The sequence below is a fragment of the Leuciscus leuciscus genome (assembly GCF_965113295.1).
Source record: "Leuciscus leuciscus genome assembly, chromosome: 15".
In the NCBI taxonomy this organism is placed as follows: Eukaryota; Metazoa; Chordata; class Actinopteri; order Cypriniformes; family Leuciscidae; genus Leuciscus; species Leuciscus leuciscus.
The window spans coordinates 654,916-676,591 of NC_138739.1; the positions used below are offsets into that span (position 1 = coordinate 654,916).

At 41.0% G+C, this 21,676-nt stretch overlaps 1 protein-coding gene across 1 annotated transcript in view; it reads left to right on the plus strand.

Moving 5' to 3' along the window:
* Positions 1–554: 554 nt before the first annotated feature.
* The window catches only part of LOC309474938 (double-stranded RNA-specific adenosine deaminase-like), a gene marked incomplete at both ends in the record, with an annotated part of 29,008 nt that continues 7,886 nt past the window's right edge, over positions 555–21,676 (plus strand). Inside the window, 4 exons of the mRNA XM_082137556.1 lie at positions 555–652; positions 11,845–11,977; positions 12,809–12,942; positions 18,656–18,779. Of these exons, the coding sequence (XP_081993682.1) occupies positions 555–652; positions 11,845–11,977; positions 12,809–12,942; positions 18,656–18,779 (489 nt within the window). The remainder of the gene's footprint in view (positions 653–11,844; positions 11,978–12,808; positions 12,943–18,655; positions 18,780–21,676) is intronic.

Here is a 21,676-nt window from a genome sequence, read left to right on the forward strand (position 1 = left end):
AGCAAATGTGAACTTCGCAGACGGCATAACGTTTGCATTTTATCGATTCCAATAAGGTCAAAAAAAAAAATAAAAAAAAAATAAAAGTGGATATCATTCACTTGCAAAACATGTAATTGTAGCTGAATATCATAAACAAATATCAACAAGTTAAAGAACGCTTACAGAACGTTTGACTGGTTTAAAAATACCATAGAAAAACAACTAGCCTAATATTCATTTCAAGCATTATTAAAGACAAGTAAACGTAATAAAAGAACAAATAAACTAATGAGCAATCGCAACAGATACAACTGAACAAAGATGCGATTGAAATAAGATTTTCAGTATTCAGGTTCAGAAAACTGGAATCAAACACTGCCCTTTATCAATAAAATATACATTACTTGTTATTGTTATTCGAGCATTAATAAAAAATGTAAAAAAAATTCAACCCCAGAACAGTAGGTGGCGCTATGAACCTATAACCTTTGTTTGTTTGCTACTAGGCGCCAGTTAATGCATAAAAGAAGAAGAAACGCGGACGAACATCAAAATTCAATGAACAAAAAAAAATGCATCCCGTCTCAAAAATATTTTGTTTTGGCCAGAGGACTGGCCAGAGGGTGGCCTTCATTAATGAAGGCCAAACTGGACCCCCGAATGGCCCAAGGTAACACATCTAGTGAACTCTCTCAGCCGCTGCTGTTTCTGTGAGTTTACTCCTGTAACCTGTTGATCATCAGTGCTGGGAATCTTGAACCGGTAACACTAGTGTTGAGGCTCTCGACTGCATTGACTCGGGTTTGCTTGTGTTGGCATAATATATGTTTAGCCACATTGTGAACCTTGTGTATATTTTAAATGTAGAAGACACGAAATGTAAATATATGAAATGTAGAGCAGTATTTCTCAAATGGTGGGTCGTGGAGTGTGCAGTCTCAGAAACCGCAACAAACGTTTATTTTGTTTGTTTGTTTGCTTTTCACAATAAACGTAATGGTCTAGTTGCTCGCGGCCGCCATGTTGGATTTCCGGTCAGCGAATGTAGGAAAAGATTTCACTTTTTCCGGTTTCACTTTATGCCGAGGAGATGCACAGGTTATGCACTCTTTCTCCTGTTGATTCTGTGGTTCAGCGATTAGTGAAATCTCTTCCTTCATATAAAACACTCAAGTGTGTAATATAGATTTCCTGATTATGTTCTGATTGCTGATGGACTCAATGGCTCAAAAACTGCTTCTCTTTCTGAGTGTAACTCGACCCTCATCAATGTCTACTATTGTCAAGCCAAATATCGATCCTCATCAGAGATGTAGAAGCATAATAATGGAATATGGAACTTAGTAACTTTATTTGGTATTATTGCTAACTGTTTTTACCTAGTATGCAATTTAAATTTCATATAATTTCCAGTGTATTTCATCTATTATTTACTGCATTTCTTTTGTGCAAGTGAGATGAGTAAAGAGCATCTGTTGCATAAATCCTCATCTGGGGCCTCATTTATAAAGTTTGCGTACGCACAAAACGGGGCTGAAAACATGCGTACGCCAGTTCCTGCGCAAAAGGTGGGATTTATAAAGAAAAACTTGACGGGAAAATTGTTGAGCCGTTTAGTGAAACTGACGCAAATAACAGTTTAAATAAAATACTTATGATATAAACATTTATATTAAATATGCCATTCAAATTAATGGAGTTAGTACATGTTAGTTATAATTTACTTAAACATGAAATCATTACTGAAGTTACAATTTTTTTTTAAATTCAATCATTAGAAATATTTGTTGTGAATGCGATGTTTTGAACACTTTTCCTGTGGCGTGCTTTAATATTTTAACCACAGAGATAATTGCTTATTATGATAATACCAGATTGTCTGAGAAAATAGTTTCGTGCAAATAATGCCCAAGGCCTATCTGTTTCCATTAAAAATATAAATCAATTAAAAATACAATTCGGCAAGTGGAAAAGATTGAGAAAAACTTTCCCTGAAATGTATTTTACTCTATTTGATTTATGTATGCTATTCAAAAACAAGGCAAGGATAGACAACTACTTGATTTGTATTAATGTAATGTTTCTTGTACCGTTTATATCATTTTAATATGATTATTCATCCACGTGATAAGTTTAAGTGCAGATGTTTTACTATGCAGATGAGGATCTGCATAGTAAAACTAGGCGTTGAAAGCTCATATATGGTTATTTCGGGTGGAGACGCATGTGCGCACAATCTTCCGCTGACTGGGATTTACAAAGAGAATTCTGCGCAGGTTCTGGCGTACGAACGGTTTTATAAGTCTGAATATGTTTTTGCGTACGCCATTTTTGGCTTTCGGCCGCACGTACACTTTTAGTAAGGTTCCTACGCAGGCTTTATAAATGAGGCCCCTGGTGTTTATAAGCAGCACTGCTGTACATCTCACTATAACACTAATCAAACTAATAATAGTAATGTATAATAACACTAATCAAACTACAGTAGACAGAAAACTCACTCGTTCTTCACTGAATAACTTTTGTAACTATGTAATGTATATTTTATTGATAAAGGGCAGTGTTTGATTCCAGTTTCTGAACCTGAATACTGAAAATCTTATTTCAATCGTATCTTTGTTCAGTTGTATCTGTTGCGATTGCTCATTAGTTTATTTGTTCTTTTATTACTGACTGTTTACTTGTCTTTAATAATGCTTGAAATGAATATTAGGCTAGTTGTTTTTCTATGGTATTTTTAAACCAGTCAAACGTTCTGTAAGCGTTCTTTAACTTGTTGATATTTGTTTATGATATTCAGCTACAATTACATGTTTTGCAAGTGAATGATATCCACTTTTATTTTTTTTTTTATTTTTTTTTTTTACCTTATTGGAATCGATAAAATGCAAACGTTATGCCGTCTGCGAAGTTCACATTTGCTGTCAGGAGAAACTCATATCTGAATCTTGGCTCAATATAATGAATGTTTTAATATGAAAGAGAAGATGGTGGTCTTTCAGAGACGAATGTGAGCCATTTCATCAGATTTGTAAGGTAAATCATTTGTAAAACTAAGCCAACACCGGAGAATACATCAATATGTTCTAAATATATGCGAACTGTTCCTCGCGATTTCAGAATAAAAGTTTAAACCCTCGCTCTGAGTTTGCATGTTTTGAAGTCCACATGTTCTTGAAGAAATTACAGTCCCTGTAGCATTTCTATCGTATAGAAGTGGGCAAATATTACACATTACCTGAACGTGTAAATGAAATGTTTGTCCGGTATTTAAAGGGTAACTAAACCCTAAACCAACTTTTTTTAGTTAATGATCTGTAAGAATGGGGCTTTTCCACACAGCTCGCGCTGAAAAGCGACGCTGCTCCTCCAGCATGGACTCCACCACCGCAGCGGCGTCTTGATGTGAGTGATATATTTTAATTACAATTTATGGTTAGGCTAAAGTTAATCCTCTGGGGTAGACAAACGCGTCGGCGCATTTTGCTGGATTTTTTCACATAGCGGCAAAATATGAATATGCCTATAGAGCGCGCGCGCTATTGACATCAACTCGGTAAAACTCATCAGATGCATATTTACGTCGTCTTGCGACCCTGTGAGCAAACTCTCCATTTTAGACAGTCTGACAGCAGGACTCTCAGGTGCACGCCCTTCCGCTCACGGTTCGTCCCCTCTATCTCCGCTGGGGTCTGCCCACTTTTCTAGCATTTTTCAAATATTGCCAGTGGGTGGAGTCAGGCTCTGACCAGGGGTTTAGTTACCCTTTAAGGATTTGATCTGCTGTAGAGTGTAATAATCAGCAGGCCAGTGGCGCCCTCTGCTGGCGTTAGTTATAATACATGTTAAGATAAGAGGATTATCTATATCATGTATTTTAACTGTGTTGAAACTGACAAAAGTAATTGCCGTCCACCATTGTTTATTTCATATTCAATAGAAATCAGAGGTTGCTTTTATTTTATTTTAGTGCTGTCTCTGAATAAGTCACGGCTGAAGGGCGTTGTTCCGACTCCGGCCGAGGAACGGCAGTGGGCCGAGGGTTTGACGCATGCTGGTCTGGCTGGTTGTTTCCACTAAAGGTGATGATACACAGGGCAACTTTTTGAGCAATGTTGCTGGGCAATCTTGCCGAGCGATTGTTGCTTGGGCACTTTTCCATTGAAAATGGGCAATACATTTCTATCTGGATAATTTAGATCGGTTGTGGGCCCTGTGTCTAATCTGGTTGCCCGTTGACGGCAACATTGCTCAAAAAGTTGCCCTGTGTATCATCACCTTTAGTGGAAACAACCAGCCAGACCAGCATGCGTCAAACCCTCGGCCCACTGCCGTTCCTCGGCCGGAGTCGGAACAACGCCCTTCAGCCGTGACTTAACCTTAACGCTGCGGCAGCTTCCCGCAAAAGCTCACAGCTCAACAGATCTCGCCATATCTCGTCGTCTCGATTACAATGTAATCATATTTAAATAATTTCGTCTGACACATTCAACTCATGCACACGGGACGTCGATGACTTCGCTTTACAGAATGCGTGTCTCTAGCACCGTTACTTGAATAAGCCACACCCACTCATTAACATAGAATTTGCATGCAGGTTGTCTTTGAAAATGAAAACTGTGAAATAAAAGAGGAATTAAAATGAAAACTAAAATTTACATTTGAATTTGAATTGTGTCACTGTTGAGCTTAATGTGTCACTATAAAGCGCTTTGTAAAAACTGTATTTGTAGTTTCTTTTTCACGTTTTGCTTTTCATTTTAATATCGGCAGTCTTGCCTCGAGACTGCAGTGAAAATGAAATGTGAAATCACCAATTGCATTTTATTTTTCAATTCGACAGGGATGATGCACTGTCACCGTGAAAATGAAATCATTTAATTTCATTCTCAATTTTGTCACATATTTTGCGTACAGTTTTCTGTAATGAAATCGTTAATCTGGTTTTAATTTTAATTTTAATCATTTAATTTATTTATTTAAATTTGGCAGAAAATGCCTTCCATAGTGCAATGCCGACTCTGAACCAGACCAAATCAAAAGGACATCATCAGTGTAAATGGATACTGATGTTTGCAGGAGTACCAGTGGAGTAAGTTCAGCCATGAAAACTTCACTTAGTCGCTGTTGTTGCTCTAGATGCGTTTTCCTCATATGCAGCACAAAGTTAAGGAATGACAGTGTGTGTGTGTGAGGGACTTTCAGAAAAGCCAGTTTTGTGCACCGGGTTTCTATCGCTGGAAAACAGAACTGAGACTGTGGTGCTTCTCATCTCCAAACTGTGATCGTTACGAAACATAATGAGATAAAGGGGCTCAGGTGGAGATGAGAGTCAGTCGATGTGTGAACGGTACTGGTATTGGTATCGGCGCATGCCTAAACAAAGCCTTGTAAAACACTGAGCAGCCAGGGGCTTTGAGCTGGGAATCATCATCAATTACTAAATTAGTGAAGTCCATCTATAAAGCAGTTCTTCAGAGAACAGTGATGTGATTGTGCAGTTCTCATCCAATAGGGTCAGTGCAGTCAGATTAATAATTTGGCTGAATATTCAGTGTTATGGTCTTTATTAGAGGTCGATCGATAGTGGATTTTACCGATATCGATATTTAGGTTTGACCGTACATGCCGATAACCGATATTTAAGTTCTGCAGAACAAATTCTACAGAAAACAATTTAAACATTAAAATGTTACAGGTCAAATGTGTGTTTCTTTAGCTATAAAAATGTAAATTTCATAGGTAACACTTTGCAAGTCAGTCAAGTCATCTTCATTTATATAGCACTTTTAACAATGTGGGTTTTGGCAAAGAGATTTGGCTTTATAGCGGTTCTTTAATAAAGTTTTTTTCCAGCTAAAGTTAGTTTTAGCAAGTCCCATTTGTTAACAAGGATGAATTAGCTAGCTTTCATGAACTATATGCATTATGCAATATATGTTTTTACTGCATTTAGGGGTGGGGGGAATCGATTCTTCAGAACTGGTATTGCAATGCTGACGTGGACGGTTCTGAATCGATTCACAAATGTCAAAAATCGATTTAAGGATTTTTATCTTTCTAATTACGCAGGGTTTTTCCTGCATAGAGAATTATGAGGCGGCCACCTCCGTCTAATTTCGGCTCTCGACAAAACTCGGACCGCTTGTGTCCATTCTCAAACCGTATAGTGCTACTAGTAGCTACTACACAGTGCGTGTATAATACGCGGGTCGGATGGGCCACCACGTGCAGTACATTCATTTAAAAGTGAAACCGCATCTAAATTTGCACGTAAACTTCCAAACAATGGTGATAGGCGAGTTTGTTTTTTCTGCCTTGATCCAAACCATTTGATTGCGGACTGTAAGGCTTGGAAACAGAAGAGCGCGGTTTCCAAACCCAAAAACATAGCACACTGTGTGTAATGGCAACTCTCTTGGTGGAGAGAGTTATCACCCTTTCTTATTTGAAGGCACAGTCTCCCTATCTCCTGATTCTGGTTTTAAAACTGTAACAATCTTACGTGACACGGGTGCAGCACAATCCTTTATATCTGGGAGTATATTGCCTTTCTCTGATGACTCTTTTACGGGTAATGACGTGCTGATTCGTGGAATTGAAATGCACTGTGTGAATGTGCCACTTCATACTGCGTATCTAGAATCTGATATTGTGACTGGTGTGGTCAAGTTAGCAGTGCGTCCACAGTTGCGGGTTAGGGTTAGGGTTAGTACAGGGCGTTGATCTGATTCTGTTAAATGACCTTGCGGGTGGCACAGTCTTTCCTGTGTTACATAGACCAGTTGTATCATATAAACCTAGTGCTACACAGAAGTCGGATCTGGCAGAGAATTTCCCGTCCGTTTTTCCTGCCTGTGCCCAGTCAAAGAAATTTGAGGAAGTGGTGGATCTCTCAAACTCATTTTTGATTAATGAGCCTAACTCTGTGGAGTGTATCCTGTCTGTGAATGAAAAAATAACCGCTGAAATTCTAAAGGCAGGTAGGGAATACCTAGCTGCAGCACAAAAAGCAGACCCTTCCCTAGTCAAGTGTATAGAAGCTGCAGATGGAGCAGGAGTCCCTTGGCTCTAGCCCTGCTGAGCTAGTGTTTGGCCACACAGTCCGTGGCCCACTAAAACTCTTAAGTGAACAGCTGCTGAGTTCGACTTCAAAAGCTTTGCCTGTTGATGACTACGTCACTTCTATTCGTGAGAAGCTGTACAATGCCCAAACTCTCGCAAAACTTCCTTTGTCTACGACGCAGACAAGGATGAAGGCTTATTTTGACAAGAAGTCTGTGAAAGAGATTTTAGTCCTGGTGACCCTAACCCTAACCCAACATTCTACTCCCTATGCCTGGTTCCATTTTTCATGCAAAGTTCTCTGGTTGAAAGAAAATTGAATGAGACAAACTTTCTGATTGCTACTCCTGACCGCAAATGTAAAAGCCGGGTTTGTCATGTGAACATACATAGGCTTAAGGCCTATGTAAACAGGCCTCATTGTGGCTGAAGATCAATCTCCGGTCCCGCTGGCGTCCTCTGTTGGTAGTGATAGCGAATTACTCCTTAAAGGAAGATGGTTTAGTGTGTAGAGATGTCCTCTACACAATTTCCTCTACCCTGAATTTTCCTCTACTCTGAATTTAAATAATTCAGCTATACTGAAAGATCTTCCACACTTCCAGGAAGTCCTGGGAGATTTTGTCCGCCAATCTGATGGTGTGCAGTAAATTGCTTTCAATTAATGCATTCTCCACTGAGTGTCCCACCAATTTGGAGCAGATTCCCAGAAGCCGTAGAATCCTGGCTTTCAGATGAGCAGAGAGACCCCCAAACCACACTGCGCCTCCATACTGCAGACTGCTTTGTATTGATGACACAAAGAAAAGAGACAGGATTTCACTGCTTGCTCCGAAAGACTTTACTGAGTCTACATGATAATTCCAGGAAAAGTCCCTATCCACGTACACTCCAAGATATTTGAACGATGATTTTTGTTTTTTGGGTTGATTGTGAATGTAATGTTGCACTCCTAAAAAGGTGCCAAAGACATTCTCCTCAGTTTTCTGTGTATTGAGGATGAGGGTTAGTGTAACCCTAACCCTAAGGGCATTTAGATCACACCACTTTACCAAATTATTCACCGTTTCCACATAGAGATCGGCCCCCTCTCCCTCCTTCATCAGAGCTACAAGTGCAAGTATCATCGGAAAATTTGATGATATGATGGTTAGATGCAGAGGTAACACAATCGTTGGTATAAAGCGTGACGAGCAAAGGAGAGCTAACACAACCTTGTGGGGCACTGCAGCTGGTTGTAACCATGGGGGAATAGGTGTTATTGACCAGCTGTTGCCTGTTAGTGAGGAAAGAACAGTACCACTGAACGAAATATGGTTTTATACCCATTTGAACCATTTTAGATAACAATATGTCCGGTTTTATTGTATTAAATGCAGAGGAGAAGTCGATGAACAGCACCCTGGCATATGGCTTTATTTTTGGAGCATCCAGGTTTTGAGACCAAATGCATGAGCGTGCCAACAGCATCCTCCGTGCTGCGCTGTTGCCTATATGCAAACTGGAACGGATCCAGTATGTCCTGTACAGACTGAGAGAGTACAGAGGATATGATTTTTTCCAATGACTTCATTAATACTGATGTTAATGCTACCGGTCTGAAATCGTTACACTCCTTGGGGCATGATTTCTTTGGTAGAGGGATCGATATGAACCCGTGAGCGGTTCCTGGTCAAAGGTCAAGCCTACAGTCCAACTGTGTCACATCGAGACTCTTCACTGAAGTCTCCTTTAATATGAAACGCTTTCGTTTGCTCACACTGGAGTTCAGCTTTATGCTTTACAGTAGATTCTTCATATTCCACTCTGGAAATATATTATTTCTACACTGATCGGCTGATAATTACGCCAACGGTCCCCTTCAGATGATATTCTATTAATCTGTGAACCGTCACCAGTGATTGTAATCGAGTCTCTGTGAAAGATGATTGACACTGACAGCTAGTGAAGAGCGAGGGTTTGAGGGTTTAGCAGCAGAGAGGGTCACAGCAGAGACTCGTTCAGAAACAGAGAAATGCACTAATAGTGCTAAAACTACACGATGTGCGATGTCTTCCAGGCCATGGGGACAGTATGTGTACTGTTGGAAGATGTGTTGCCACACTGGGGCTAGCTCCTTACAGTAAGTTTTCAGGATAGAGGCACTGATGTTATCCGGGCCGGTGGCCTTACGTGAATTCAGCTGACAAAAGACGTTTTCCACCTGAGAGTACTCTATCCTCAGAGCCCACCGTGACTGACTCCAACACCTCCCTGCATCTCTCTGTACTCCCAGAGGTTTTTTTTTTTTTTTGGTATAACCTTCTCCTGAAATTGAATGCTTCCGTTTTTCTTTGTCTAAGCAAAATAAATTAATTTAATTTATTGCATTTAAGTGTTGGCTCACATTTCTGGGGCAGAGGACTGAAGGGAACTCTCCACGTTTTCGTTTATGTTTACGTTTTGATTTAATTTAGTCCTGTTATCCTCTCCCAACCCTAGACTGGGAGAGCTTGTAGCAGCCAAGTAATAAAAACATTCCATTCCAATTAATCGAGGGTGGATGACATGGAAATGGAAATCATTTTGTGTGGAGTTTAATAAAGAACTCTCATCACGCTAATGAACGTGCGTCACTCTACTTTCGTTTTCAACAATGTAATTCTCTTCAGGGAAAACCAATCAAGGAAAACATATCAGGATTTGACAATAACCATAAATAACCATTGTGTCCGGGACACGTTTTTTTTTTGTTTTTGTTTTTTGATGGGAAAAGTGAGAGAGAATTGTAGCCCATCCGGACAAATGCCCTGATTAAAACAATAAAAATAAAAAAATAAAAAAAAATAGGGAATCGAGGATGATTATGTATTATTTCATTTAATGTAAGTGGTGATTGATAGCCTATAGTTGATATGAACTAAGGCTAGGAAACGACAGGCTAACGACTAAGTACTAAGACAAAGTTGCGCTGTTGAGGCTTGCGATGTTATTTATAGCATATTATAGTTAAGAAAAAACAATATATAGCCTTGGCTACACACGACCAGAGTGCTGTTTTGCTGAATGCCATCAAGATTGAAACCGAGACTGATTTCATAATCATAACAGTTCAATAAACAAGTAGTTAAAATTAAGTCACTTACATTTTAGACGCAATGACTTGTTGAATTGATGAACAATGAATTGTTCTGTTTCAGCAGCAAACATAGTTCCAAACAAACATCACAGCAGAACCTCACAGCAACACTCAGCCATGTTTCATTAATGAATGATTCAGCGTTTTGAACGAATCGGTTGAGTCAAAGATTCAACCCTGTGTAGGGCTATTAAACTGCCTCATTCTGAATGAATCAGCCTTTTGAACGAATCGTTTGAATGAATGACTCAATGACTCGCTCATTAAGACGGTCGCCTGCCGCCTCCTACTGGCGGTATAGTTTCATAAAGTATCATTCTTTTCAACATTCCTTATTTGTATATTCAAAAATATATAAAATAATCTAATTTAATATACAGTTATAATTTTCAATGTAAATTATTTAATTTGATTGTCTTATTATTTTAATTTATTTTAATAATAATCAAATAATCAAATTTAAGAATTTGAAATGAAAGATGGAGCAAACATTTAATAAAATTAGGGGAAAAAAATGCCCTTTATAAAAGGTACAAAAATTATTCTGAGTGTTTTCCAACAGTGATGTAATGAAATGATGTATTAAGGAATTGTAATTTTGCCAAAAGAAGAACTTTTATTTTAAATAAATGTTAATTTTTAATTAGCCAACTTCAGTGTGATATGTTATCATGCTTAACACTGAGAATTTGAATAATTGTATTGTGATGGGTATGCAGATAATCAAAGAATATGGGCGGTTTGCGGGTCGATTATTTATATTTAACAGTGGATTCGGGTGACTCAAAGTGATTAATGAATTTATCTTTAAAATTTACAAAAATCTATTCCGGGGGGGGCATGCTGGGGGCTGGGTTGACGTCATTATGTTGTGGCAAACGACAAGACATGAAATTTCTCTCTACTTAAATTTCAATCTTAATGTTGTCTTAATGTCTTAAAAATGTCTTAAATTTGACTAACTGAAACCTGCAGGAACGCAGCATCCTTTGGCTAGTGTTACATGATCCCGCTATTCTTGCAAATGCTTTTAAACCATTCATGCGCGATAAGACAAAAAAAGAACTCAATGTCCTCCTGACACACACACACACACACACACACACGACACGAGCCACAAATAGACGCGCGCCAGTTCTCTTTTGCGGTAGAACGAACACGCATGTATGCCAAAATGAACGCGCTGCCTGTGAATGTCTGACTGTGACACACACTAATAAGACTCGCGCTAATATCGTGCGTGCGCACAAAACCGCATGCCAGAATACAGTTCTCTTTCGAGCTTGAACGAACAATAACACACAAAATTGTGCCAAAATGTCTTTTTGTCGAGTATCTTAATAACATAAGAGAAGTCTTATGATGAACGTGAAGAGTTGTGATGACTTGTGAGGCGCGTGTGAGATCCGCGTCTCTGACAGCAGCGGTAGCTCTTAAAGGGACAGTACACAGTAGCCACTCACTGCTCTTGACTAAAGAACTATTTTCTTTAGGCAGATTATTACTAATCTGTGTGTGCATTTATTTTCCTTGAGAACCAAGCAAGTTGACTCATGAAACCATTTGTTTATTATATCGCATATCGCAATCGCAATATTGACCATTATCATAATATGAACTTTTCCCCAAATCGTACAGACCTATATTAGATTCTCCTTCCTCATCTTTCCCTCTGTCAGGTTCACGGTCCGGGTCCAGGTCGGGGACGAGGAGTTCCCGGAGGGGTCTGGCCTGACAAAAAAAGCGGCGAGGGTGGCAGCGGCCCGAAAGGCTCTATGGCTGTTGAGAAGGAGAGGGCCGCTGCCAGAGAAGGTGAGAGAACGAGAAAGAGTGTGATGACCGAGAGAGGAACAGGAGAAATGGAAGCTCTAGAAAGATGGAAACTGCAGGAGAGATGAGAACTAGTCCGTAGAAGTCCAAGATCCGGCCGTGAAACAACCAAATGTGTTTCTGACCTCCTGTGGCGTTTAGGTGCGGCTCGAGCTAAAAGCGACACGGTAATGAAAGCCACTGATATGAAGCGGCAGCGGTTCCTGCTCTGAGGTCAAAGGTCAAGCCTACAGTCCAACTGTGTCACATCGAGACTCTTCACTGAAGTCTCCTTTAATTTGAAACGCTTTCGTTTGCTCACACTGGAGTTCAGCTTTATGCTTTACAGTAGATTCTTCATATTCCACTCTGGAAATATATTATTTCTACACTGATCGGCTGATAATTACGCCAACGGTCCCCTTCAGATGATATTCTATTAATCTGTGAACCGTCACCAGTGATTGTAATCGAGTCTCTGTGAAAGATGATTGACACTGACAGCTAGTGAAGAGCGAGGGTTTGAGGGTTTAGCAGCAGAGAGGGTCACAGCAGAGACTCGTTCAGAAACAGAGAAATGCACTAATAGTGCTAAAAACTACTCCGACTAGTAGCCATCAGTGTCTGGGACTGTTTTCCATTGTTATTCCAGGTAAAACAGACGAGACGCACCGCAGTAAACCTGTAGCGACCCGTATGGCTTCTAGAGGAGACGCTTCAGCCGTTTAATACAGAACTAGAGTCAGACGTTCACTAACACACGCTTTCATTCCCATCTGCTTCATTTTCTGTGTGTCACATGATCTAATCTCGAGTCTCTCTCTTTCCTGGCAGAGACTCAGAGGACAGCCACGGCTGCAGGACTACCTGAACCAGCGGTCCCTCTCTGGCCTGCTGCAATATGCAGCCGCTCGTGGGGAGGAGCTCATCCTGGAGGAGCGGATTGGGCTCCCCGATTGCCAATTCAGGTTAACACACACACACGCTCACAAGCCCATGCTCACACGGGTGCTCACTCACATGCGCGCACACACACACACACACACACACACTCTGTCGCCTTTTTCGCCTTAGAGATACGAGATAGGACATTTAATTTAAGATTCAACAATATTATTGAGAGAGTACAAGAACACAAGTACATGGCACAATAATTGATGGTAAGCTATGTTGTGAATCACACACTGATGCTGTTTGTGCCAAAGCCCAGCAGCGAATGTATTTCTACCGTAGACTGAGGAGTTTTAACATTGACCCCACTTTGATGAGAATGATTTATTGAGTCTGTTTTATCTGCTGGTTTGGTTCCTTGTCCACAAAAAAAAAAAAAAAAAACGGCTAGAGAGTATTGTTAGGAGATTGCAGGCATTTAACTTCCCCCCCCTCTCTCCAACACAGTGGCAAAGACTCAAATCTAAATTCTCTGAAGCCCTAGACTCAATTAAACTATCTATCTATCTATCTATCTATCTATCTATCTATCTATCTATCTATCTATCTATCTATCTATCTATCTATCTATCTATCTATCTATCTATCTATCTATCTATCTATCTATCTATCTATCTATCTATCTATCTATCAATCATATCTGTCTGTCTGTCTCTGTTTGTCTGTCTAACTTATCTATCTATCTTTCTAACTAACTTATCTTTATTTCTTTCTGACTAATCTATCTGTCTTTCTAACTAGCCACAAATATCTTTCTATCTTTCTTTCTTACTATTCTATCTTTCTAACTATCTATCTTTCTAACTAACTTATCTTTCTTTCTTTTTAACTAATCTATATCTATATAGTTAGAAAGATAGAATAGTAAGAAAGAAAGATAGAAAGATATTTGTGGCTAGTTAGAAAGACAGATAGATTAGTCAGAAAGAAATAAAGATAAGTTAGTTAGAAAGATCCTTTCTTACTAGGCCTTTCATACTAATCTATCTTGCTTTCTAAGTAATTTCTTTCTTTCTTTCTTTCTTTCTTTCTTTCTTTCTTTCTTTCTTTCTTTCTTTTTTTCTTTTTTTCTTTTCAACTAATCTAGCTATTATTTCTAACTACCTTATCTATCTTTCTTTATTTCTAACTAATCTATCTATCTTACTAATCTATCTTGCTTTCTAAGTAATTTCTTTCTTTCTTTCTTTCTTTCTTTCTTTTTTCTTTTCAACTAATCTAGCTATTATTTCTAACTAACTTATCTATCTTTCTTTATTTCTAACTAATCTTATCTATCTTTCGAACTTTTTTTTACCATGATTTACCACATTACTAGTAATTATGTGAAGTGTCAGTGTAAATGAAGTGAAAAACACACTATGATTGTGTTATAAGTTACTGTTATATAAGTGATTTTTTTTTAGTGTGTCTGCAAAAGCACATGTAGAATGGCCAGCAAAGGGCACTAGAGAATTGGCTCACTTTCACTTTAAACCTCATGATCTTCACCAGTTTGCTGCACTAAAGCAAACATGTTTTTCCATGTAAACTCAATAACACACACACACACACACACACACACACAAATGTTTCAGTGATATTAGTGTCACATTCACCTTCATCACATTCACCTTCTGTCTTCATCACATTCGCCATCTGTCGTCATCACCTGCACCTGCTCCTCATCACCCTCATCATCATCATCACCTGCTCCTCATCATCATAACCGTCACCTGTTGTCCTTGTCTTGATCTGTGTATTTAAGTTCCCCTCTCACCCCACCTATCATTGTAGGTTATTGTTTGTGCACTAGCACTCTTCTACCGAAGTCCTGGCCACGGCCGATGATGCTATATGTGTAGAGACCCACTGCCCACTGCCTAGTGCCCATCCCTACACATTAGCATTCACACAGGGCCCGCGCTCATATATTCGACTCGCGTCGATCACGCACACAACAGTACAATTACAACGGCCCACTGCCTAGTGCCCACAAACACTATGTTCTGCATGCCTCGTGGTTTCTGTAAAGACGAAACGTACGTGCATTCACTCTGTTCAGGTGCACTCATTGCAGTAACCCGCCCCCACACTTACTCACGGCCATTAGTCTGTCCTACGGGACTCGCCCAGCCCTCCTTTGCTCGGTTAAACACCGCAGCGGGGTCGAGCGCATTCTGTCCGCTGTGATCAGCGCGCTTCCCCCTCGGTAGAACGCGCTTCATAAAAGAATTTAAATAAATAAAAAACCCGGCCGCGGCCGATGGTGCTTCAGGTGTAGAGCAGATGCCCACTTCCCAGTCGCACACACAAGCACAGCCCTCGCGCACATAAAATCGACTCAGGTCGATTGCGCTTCTAAACTGATAAAAGTGCCCACTTCCCAGTGCCCACGAACACTGTCTCACAGATCACAGGCTCTCTGTAAAAACGGGACCTGTGCGTGCTCGCTCTGCTCAGGCAGGCAGCGCGTCCAAAGCAGTGAATGTGCCCGCTTCCCGCCCACATTTACTCGCAGACATGAGTCCCACAAGATTTTCTCAGCCCTCCCTTACTCAGTTAAGCACTGTAGTAGGGTCGAGGACGAGCGTTCTGCCCGCTGTAATAAACGCGCTCCCCGCCTCGAATGCCACAGGCGTGAATATTGATTATTGCACCCCGAAGCACCTCTGTCGCATGGCGAACAGAGCGCGCTTCACATCCAGCCCTTAGCCAGCCATGCGCTTCCAGGGGTTTCGGACTGGGTGCTAGGCATTATAAAGAGAGGCTTCTCGCTACAGTTTTGTCGGCGCCCTCCCCGCTTCACAGCGCGCGTCGAAACTACGGTGACTTTAGACTAACTACACCTACTTCGCGCCTAAATATCAAAACTGATGAGCAAAGGTAGAGCATGTATCCCAAGCTCAAAGCGAAGCAGATACTTTCTAGTCCCCAAAAAGGACGGTGGTATCAGACTGGATCTAAGACTATAAGACTAACAGAGCATTAGTGAAACGCAGTTTCAAAATGCTCACGACCAGGAAAATCCTTGCGCATATTCGCCGAGGAGACTGGTTTATGTCAATAGATCTGAAGGACGCGTATTTTCAAATACAGATAGCGTCACATCACACAAAGAGTTCACTGAACCCCAGTCAAACAATTTCGTTTCTGGGTACCATTCTGGACTCACAGTCTATGACAGCGCGGCTATCGCCACAGCGCGTGCTGCAAATTCAGCGCGCGGTGAGATCCTTCCGCTGCGGCGCGACTACCCTGCTCAGGACGTTTCAAAGGATGCTGGGTCTCATGGCCTCAGCATCACCAGTTCTTCAGCTGGGCTTGCTCCGCATGCGCCCTCTGCAGTTCTGGTTGAAAGCGCGAGTACCGTGGGTGTCCGGCCGGTTACGTCTCAAGGTCAATCAGAACTGTCTGACAGCCCTGATACCTTGGTTGGCGGACGACTGGTACCGATCAGGTGTAAGCCTGGGGACTTCCTCGGGAGTGAGGATGGTGTCGACAGACACCAGGGGAGCGCTGCTCGAGGGCAGACCGTTCTTTGGCCTGTGGTCAGAACGAGAAAGACACATCAACTGCCAGGGAAATGCCGGCAGTGGACAACGCGCTGACGCGTTTTTGTCCCCAAATCAAGAACCAACACGTCGTCGTCCGTTCGGACTCTATCTATCTTTTGCGGCTAGGAAGGAACGATTTAGTCATCCGCTTCCTCAGGGGAGCTAGGAGGCTGAACCCACCCAGACCTCCTTCAGTGGGACCTTTCTACGGTTTTGGCGGCCATGAAAGGTGCCCCTTTCGAGCCTATCCAATCCATTAGCCTCAAACATTTGTCTTTCAAAACAGTGTTTTTGATGGCTCTCGCTTCGGCTCTTGGCTCTCCGTGAGCCCAGCATGCTTAGAGTTTGGACCTAATGACTCTAAAGTCATACTCAAACCTAAGCTATGTGCAGGCTAACCATAGCATGGCTATGTGCCAAAGTCCCTCAACACGTCGTTTCGGGCTCAGGTTTTCCGCCCTGCCGGGTTCAAGTGAGGAAGGGGACTCAAGTTTTCTTTGCCCCATTAGGGCTTTACGAGCTTACGTGTCCCGCTCTGCTGTCTTCAGACAGACTGAGCAGCTCTTTGTCTCGTTCAGTGGACGTTCCAAGGGAACGGCTGTTTCGAAACTACTTGTTACTTGTACACACTGAGTACTTGACTTTTCCCAGACACAGTTTACAAACTGCATGGCTCCTGTCGGTATCGGTGGTGCCCTCTTTACTCTGGAAGCCAAAATGTTTCCACACTTCAGCACGAAATGCTTACATGTGGTTCAGCCATAACTACGTTGTTAGCTCTTCTAGCAAAAAGTTACCGGTAGATAGGCGAGGACCCTAGTAGTGCGTCTCAGCATAGCCATCTAGCGGTAGGGATTTAAACATAAACATAAATGTGAACCACTGTCTTACCATGAATGTTTTTGCATGTTAACTTAAAAAAAAAAAATCTATATTGTGTTTTTAAAGATCGATACAGTATTGCAAAATAAAATATCGCAATACTCAAGTGTATCGATTTATTCTTACACCCCTAATTTTAACGGGAATTATTAGTAAATATGAGAGGGCATCTTCAGCAAAAATGAACTGGGGGAAAAGTGAAGGGCTCAGTGGTTAGGGTTAGGACCTCCAAAGTTACCAGGTGGATTGCTGTGGGTAAGAGAAGGTGGGTACAAAATTTTTAGGTGTTTTTTAGGAAATACAGCATTTAAAGGAAAGAATTGGGAGGGAATGCTCGATTGTCTAAATGGAAGTGACCACAATTGTCGTACCGAGGAAGAGTTCTTGGTGGTAAACAACCTGTGGATAGATAGTCGATACTCGAGCTGATCTGCAGGATACTCTTGTAAATTTCTTCTGGAGTGGAGAGCACTGGATTCGTGCAGCAGCGCTGCAGTTGAAGGAGGCCAAGGTTTCAGAATCCAAGCAGCACAGAGACTTCTTTGGTCAAGGACTTGGTTTGGTCTCAGACTGCAAAGGCAATTCTTGAAAAAACTGGGGGTCTTGACATTTATTGGACTAGATAGACATTTATTTTTAATGAATTTGGAGAAGATAAACATGTCTGAGCTTTCGCATTTTTACAATGTTGCATTCATGGAGAGCTGTTTTTAAAGTTGAAAGAGGTTGATGAACCTGGGAACTGGGTTCTAGGGGAACCATTGTTTTTTAATCCAATGACTCAAACAAGACTTTTGTCTTCTGTAAGTGTAAGTGCATGCTTACAGAGAATTGCATTGTCAAGCTGGGACACCTCTTGAATAAAGATGGATGGAAGTCGTTGGAGGAACTTAAAGAAATGACTGGCTGGCTTCGTCACGCTTGACAGAAAAGTTGATGGAGGAGATTGTCAATGCCTTACCAAGCAGTTACAGAGTTACAGTATATTGGGTGAAGAACTCTGATGGACTTGACGAATGAACAGGAACTCCCAGGAATTAAAATCTCACAACTTCTTAATGTTTTGTGTGAAATTGATGAGGGCCAGTTGGTTCTGAATTTTTAATTTATTTTATTTTTGATTAACGAGAGGGTTAGGGTTAGGGCACTTTTTGTGCTGATGATGTTGTGAATAATGTTTTTATTATGTAAATAATAAAGTCTTGTTAAACCTCTCTCTCTCTCTCACATCTCATCTCATTGTGTCCTCACTGTCATGAAGATCATGTGTCAATGTGTCAGTCTCTCTTCTCTCGGTCTCTCTGTCTCTCAGGTTCCAATACCAGGTAAAATTGGGGATCCGCTCCTTCCCCCCCATGAGCGGCTCCTCTCAAAAGAAGGCCAGAGAGGAGGCTATCCGAGCAGCGGTGGCTGTCCTCCTCGAAGAGTACTCTCAGGTATGGTTTTCTCTCTCTCTCTCTCTCTCTCTCTCTCTCTCTCTCTCTCTCTCTCTCTCTCTCTCTCTCTCTCTCTCTCTCTCTCTCTCTCTCTCTCTCTCTCTCTCTCTCTCTCTCTCTCTCTCTCTCTCTCTCTCTCTCTCTCTCTCTCACTCACTATCACTCACTCACTATCACACTCACTATCACTCACTCACTCACTCACTATCACTCACTCACTATCACTCACTATCACTCACTCACTCACTATCACTCACTCACTATCACTCACTCACTCACTCACTCACTCACACGGGTTAGGGTTAGACACACTCACCTATCACTCACTCACTCTCCCAATCACTCACAATCACTCACTCACTCACACACACAATCTCTCTCTCTCTCTCTCTCTCTCTCTCTCACTAAATTAAATTAAATTTCAGTGAGTATCACTCACTGCAATACATTAGGATTTTATATTGTCCTCTCGTGCACAATAACAAATATTGTGATTCTATGTTGAAAATAGGGCCACAAATGAAAAATATATATGATTGATTGAAACGCACAGTGAAATTGCAGGTCACACAAAAGACAAAAAAGTTAGTTGGTAAGTTTAAGAGATAATGGTCTTTTATAAAGAAACAAAAATGATGACTATATATATTTTACAATCCTCATAATATATTTTACATGAGTAGAGCTGCTGCTATCAATTACTTTGTCTCAATCAAGGAATCTTTTTTTTTTTTTAATGAATGTTTAATTTTTTATTAATAAATGAAACCTGCACTACTTATTGGCTGTCAATCTACCCTTTTTTTGCCTAAATGTAGTTTCTTTCACTTAATTAAATGGTAAATGGTCACATTTATAAAGTGCCTTTCAACCTGCTTTAGGCACTCAAAGCGCTTTACATCAAGGAACCAGTCACCCATTCACACTCTCATTCATACACCAGTGTACGTTCTCCTGGCTCTTCCAAGCTTTATAATGGCAGTGAATGGCTGTTTCTGTTTTGAAGTCCATACAAGTGCAAACGAAATCCCATTCAAAGTCTGCAAGGTTTCGCAGAAGAGAGGAAACCTGTAGGCTAACTCACTCGAGGCCCAGAGAGAAGGAAATGAATAGTGGAATAAAGTCGTTATTTTTGTTTGTTTTTTGCGCACAAAAAGTATTCTCGTCGCTTTATAAACTTAAGATTGAGCCACTGTAGTCACTTGGACTACATTAACGATCTCTTTAAAGGAGTCATAACCTGCAATTTTCACTTTTCCACGAGAATCAATGTATGTTATGATTGCCTAATACCGGTACACTGATGTGATACACTGGCCGGGAAGCCGATATTTAAAAGTGAAGCGTTTGTTTACCTCAGGGTAAATAAACCAGCGCGCGTGCACGCGCACTCAAATACGAGATTTTGATTTCAGCCCCGTCTTGACGTCATGACGGGGCAGGATATACCATATATGGACACCGCAAACCTACGCCGCGGGAAGCCCGCCCCTCTCCCCCTCATATTCAGTTCAGTCGAGAAAGATGGAGAAACGAGTACACACCTGTGGTTGACTGCCACAAACAACATGTAAATGTGTTTTCTCTATCAGGGACCAGTGGATGAAATTCATTTTTAATGACGCTGTCCCAACAACCCTTTCAACTGGCTTATCGTTAGGAGTCTGCGCTAAACATTTCACACAGGAATCATACACAAATTTGGGGCAATATCAGGCGAAGTTGGCCTCGAAGCTCTGTTTGGAAAAAGGTGCAATTCCCACCATCAGAGACTTGCCTGAAATTGAAACGGTAAGACTGAGTTTTTATTGCTCTACTGTGTGTAACAAACAGCAGCTAACTGCTAATGCGGCTATTGTATGCTAGCGGGAGTATTAGCTTCGAGGTAAACATGGGGAATGGCTGCTAACGTTACTTTACAAACAACAAATGACTGAGATCATCATGAATTTGGCTATTGTATATTGCCTAACGCTTATACACTGGCCGGGAAGCCGGTCGCGGCCAGGTCGGGTTCATTCACAACTTGCGCCATGATGTCATTTTGGAATGATAAGCGTTACCTGCGGTGTCAACCCCCCTCCTTCCTGCCACCAATCAACGCGCCCCTCATTTGCATTATTAAAATGACCGTCCACGACAGCCAAAATATCGCATCAGATCTCGCGAGACAATAATGCCTTCAGAAATAAGGGTCTGAGGAGCTCTGTGTTTATTTTTTTTCCACTTTTCTTTTTTAGAAGGGCCTGAAAGACAGCAGTAGGTAATACTAGGTTATGACTCCTTTAATAACTTTTCTGGGCCAGCAAGTTATAATGTCTTAGAAGCCTATGGAGGAGTGATCAGCTCTCAGATTTAATCAAAAATATCTTAACCCCCTGAGGTCTACGGTATCGCCGGCGATACCAGCTCGCTTTTTTTTTTATCAGTGTAAAATAAACTCATAAATACTCTGTTGACTTTGATTTTTCATAGGAGTTTCGTACATCAATCGATTCTGTTAAATGTGTATTATTTTTGTGTATACTCATAATAAAAACAAAGTGTTGAGCTTTTCGCCAAATAAAGAAAAATAAACACGAAGCGAGTTCTGCCTTCTCTCTGTCAGTGTAGTCCATTCTGAAACGCGTCCGAAAATATACAATAACTCGCCGAATACTTCTCACACAGACACGTGAGATATGTCTTTATGAAGCTTGAAATCTCTTCTTTTAAATGAAGTAATTTATATAAAAAACAAATGTTTTCAACTCATGTAATCCGTTTGAAAGCAAGGAGAGGTACCGTTTTTCCTTCTGCCTCATTAACTCTATAATGAGTTGAGGCCGCCCCGCCCCCGGCGCTATTCAAATGGTAAATAGTTTAGGTGATCTAGTATGCATCGCATACGCCCCCCG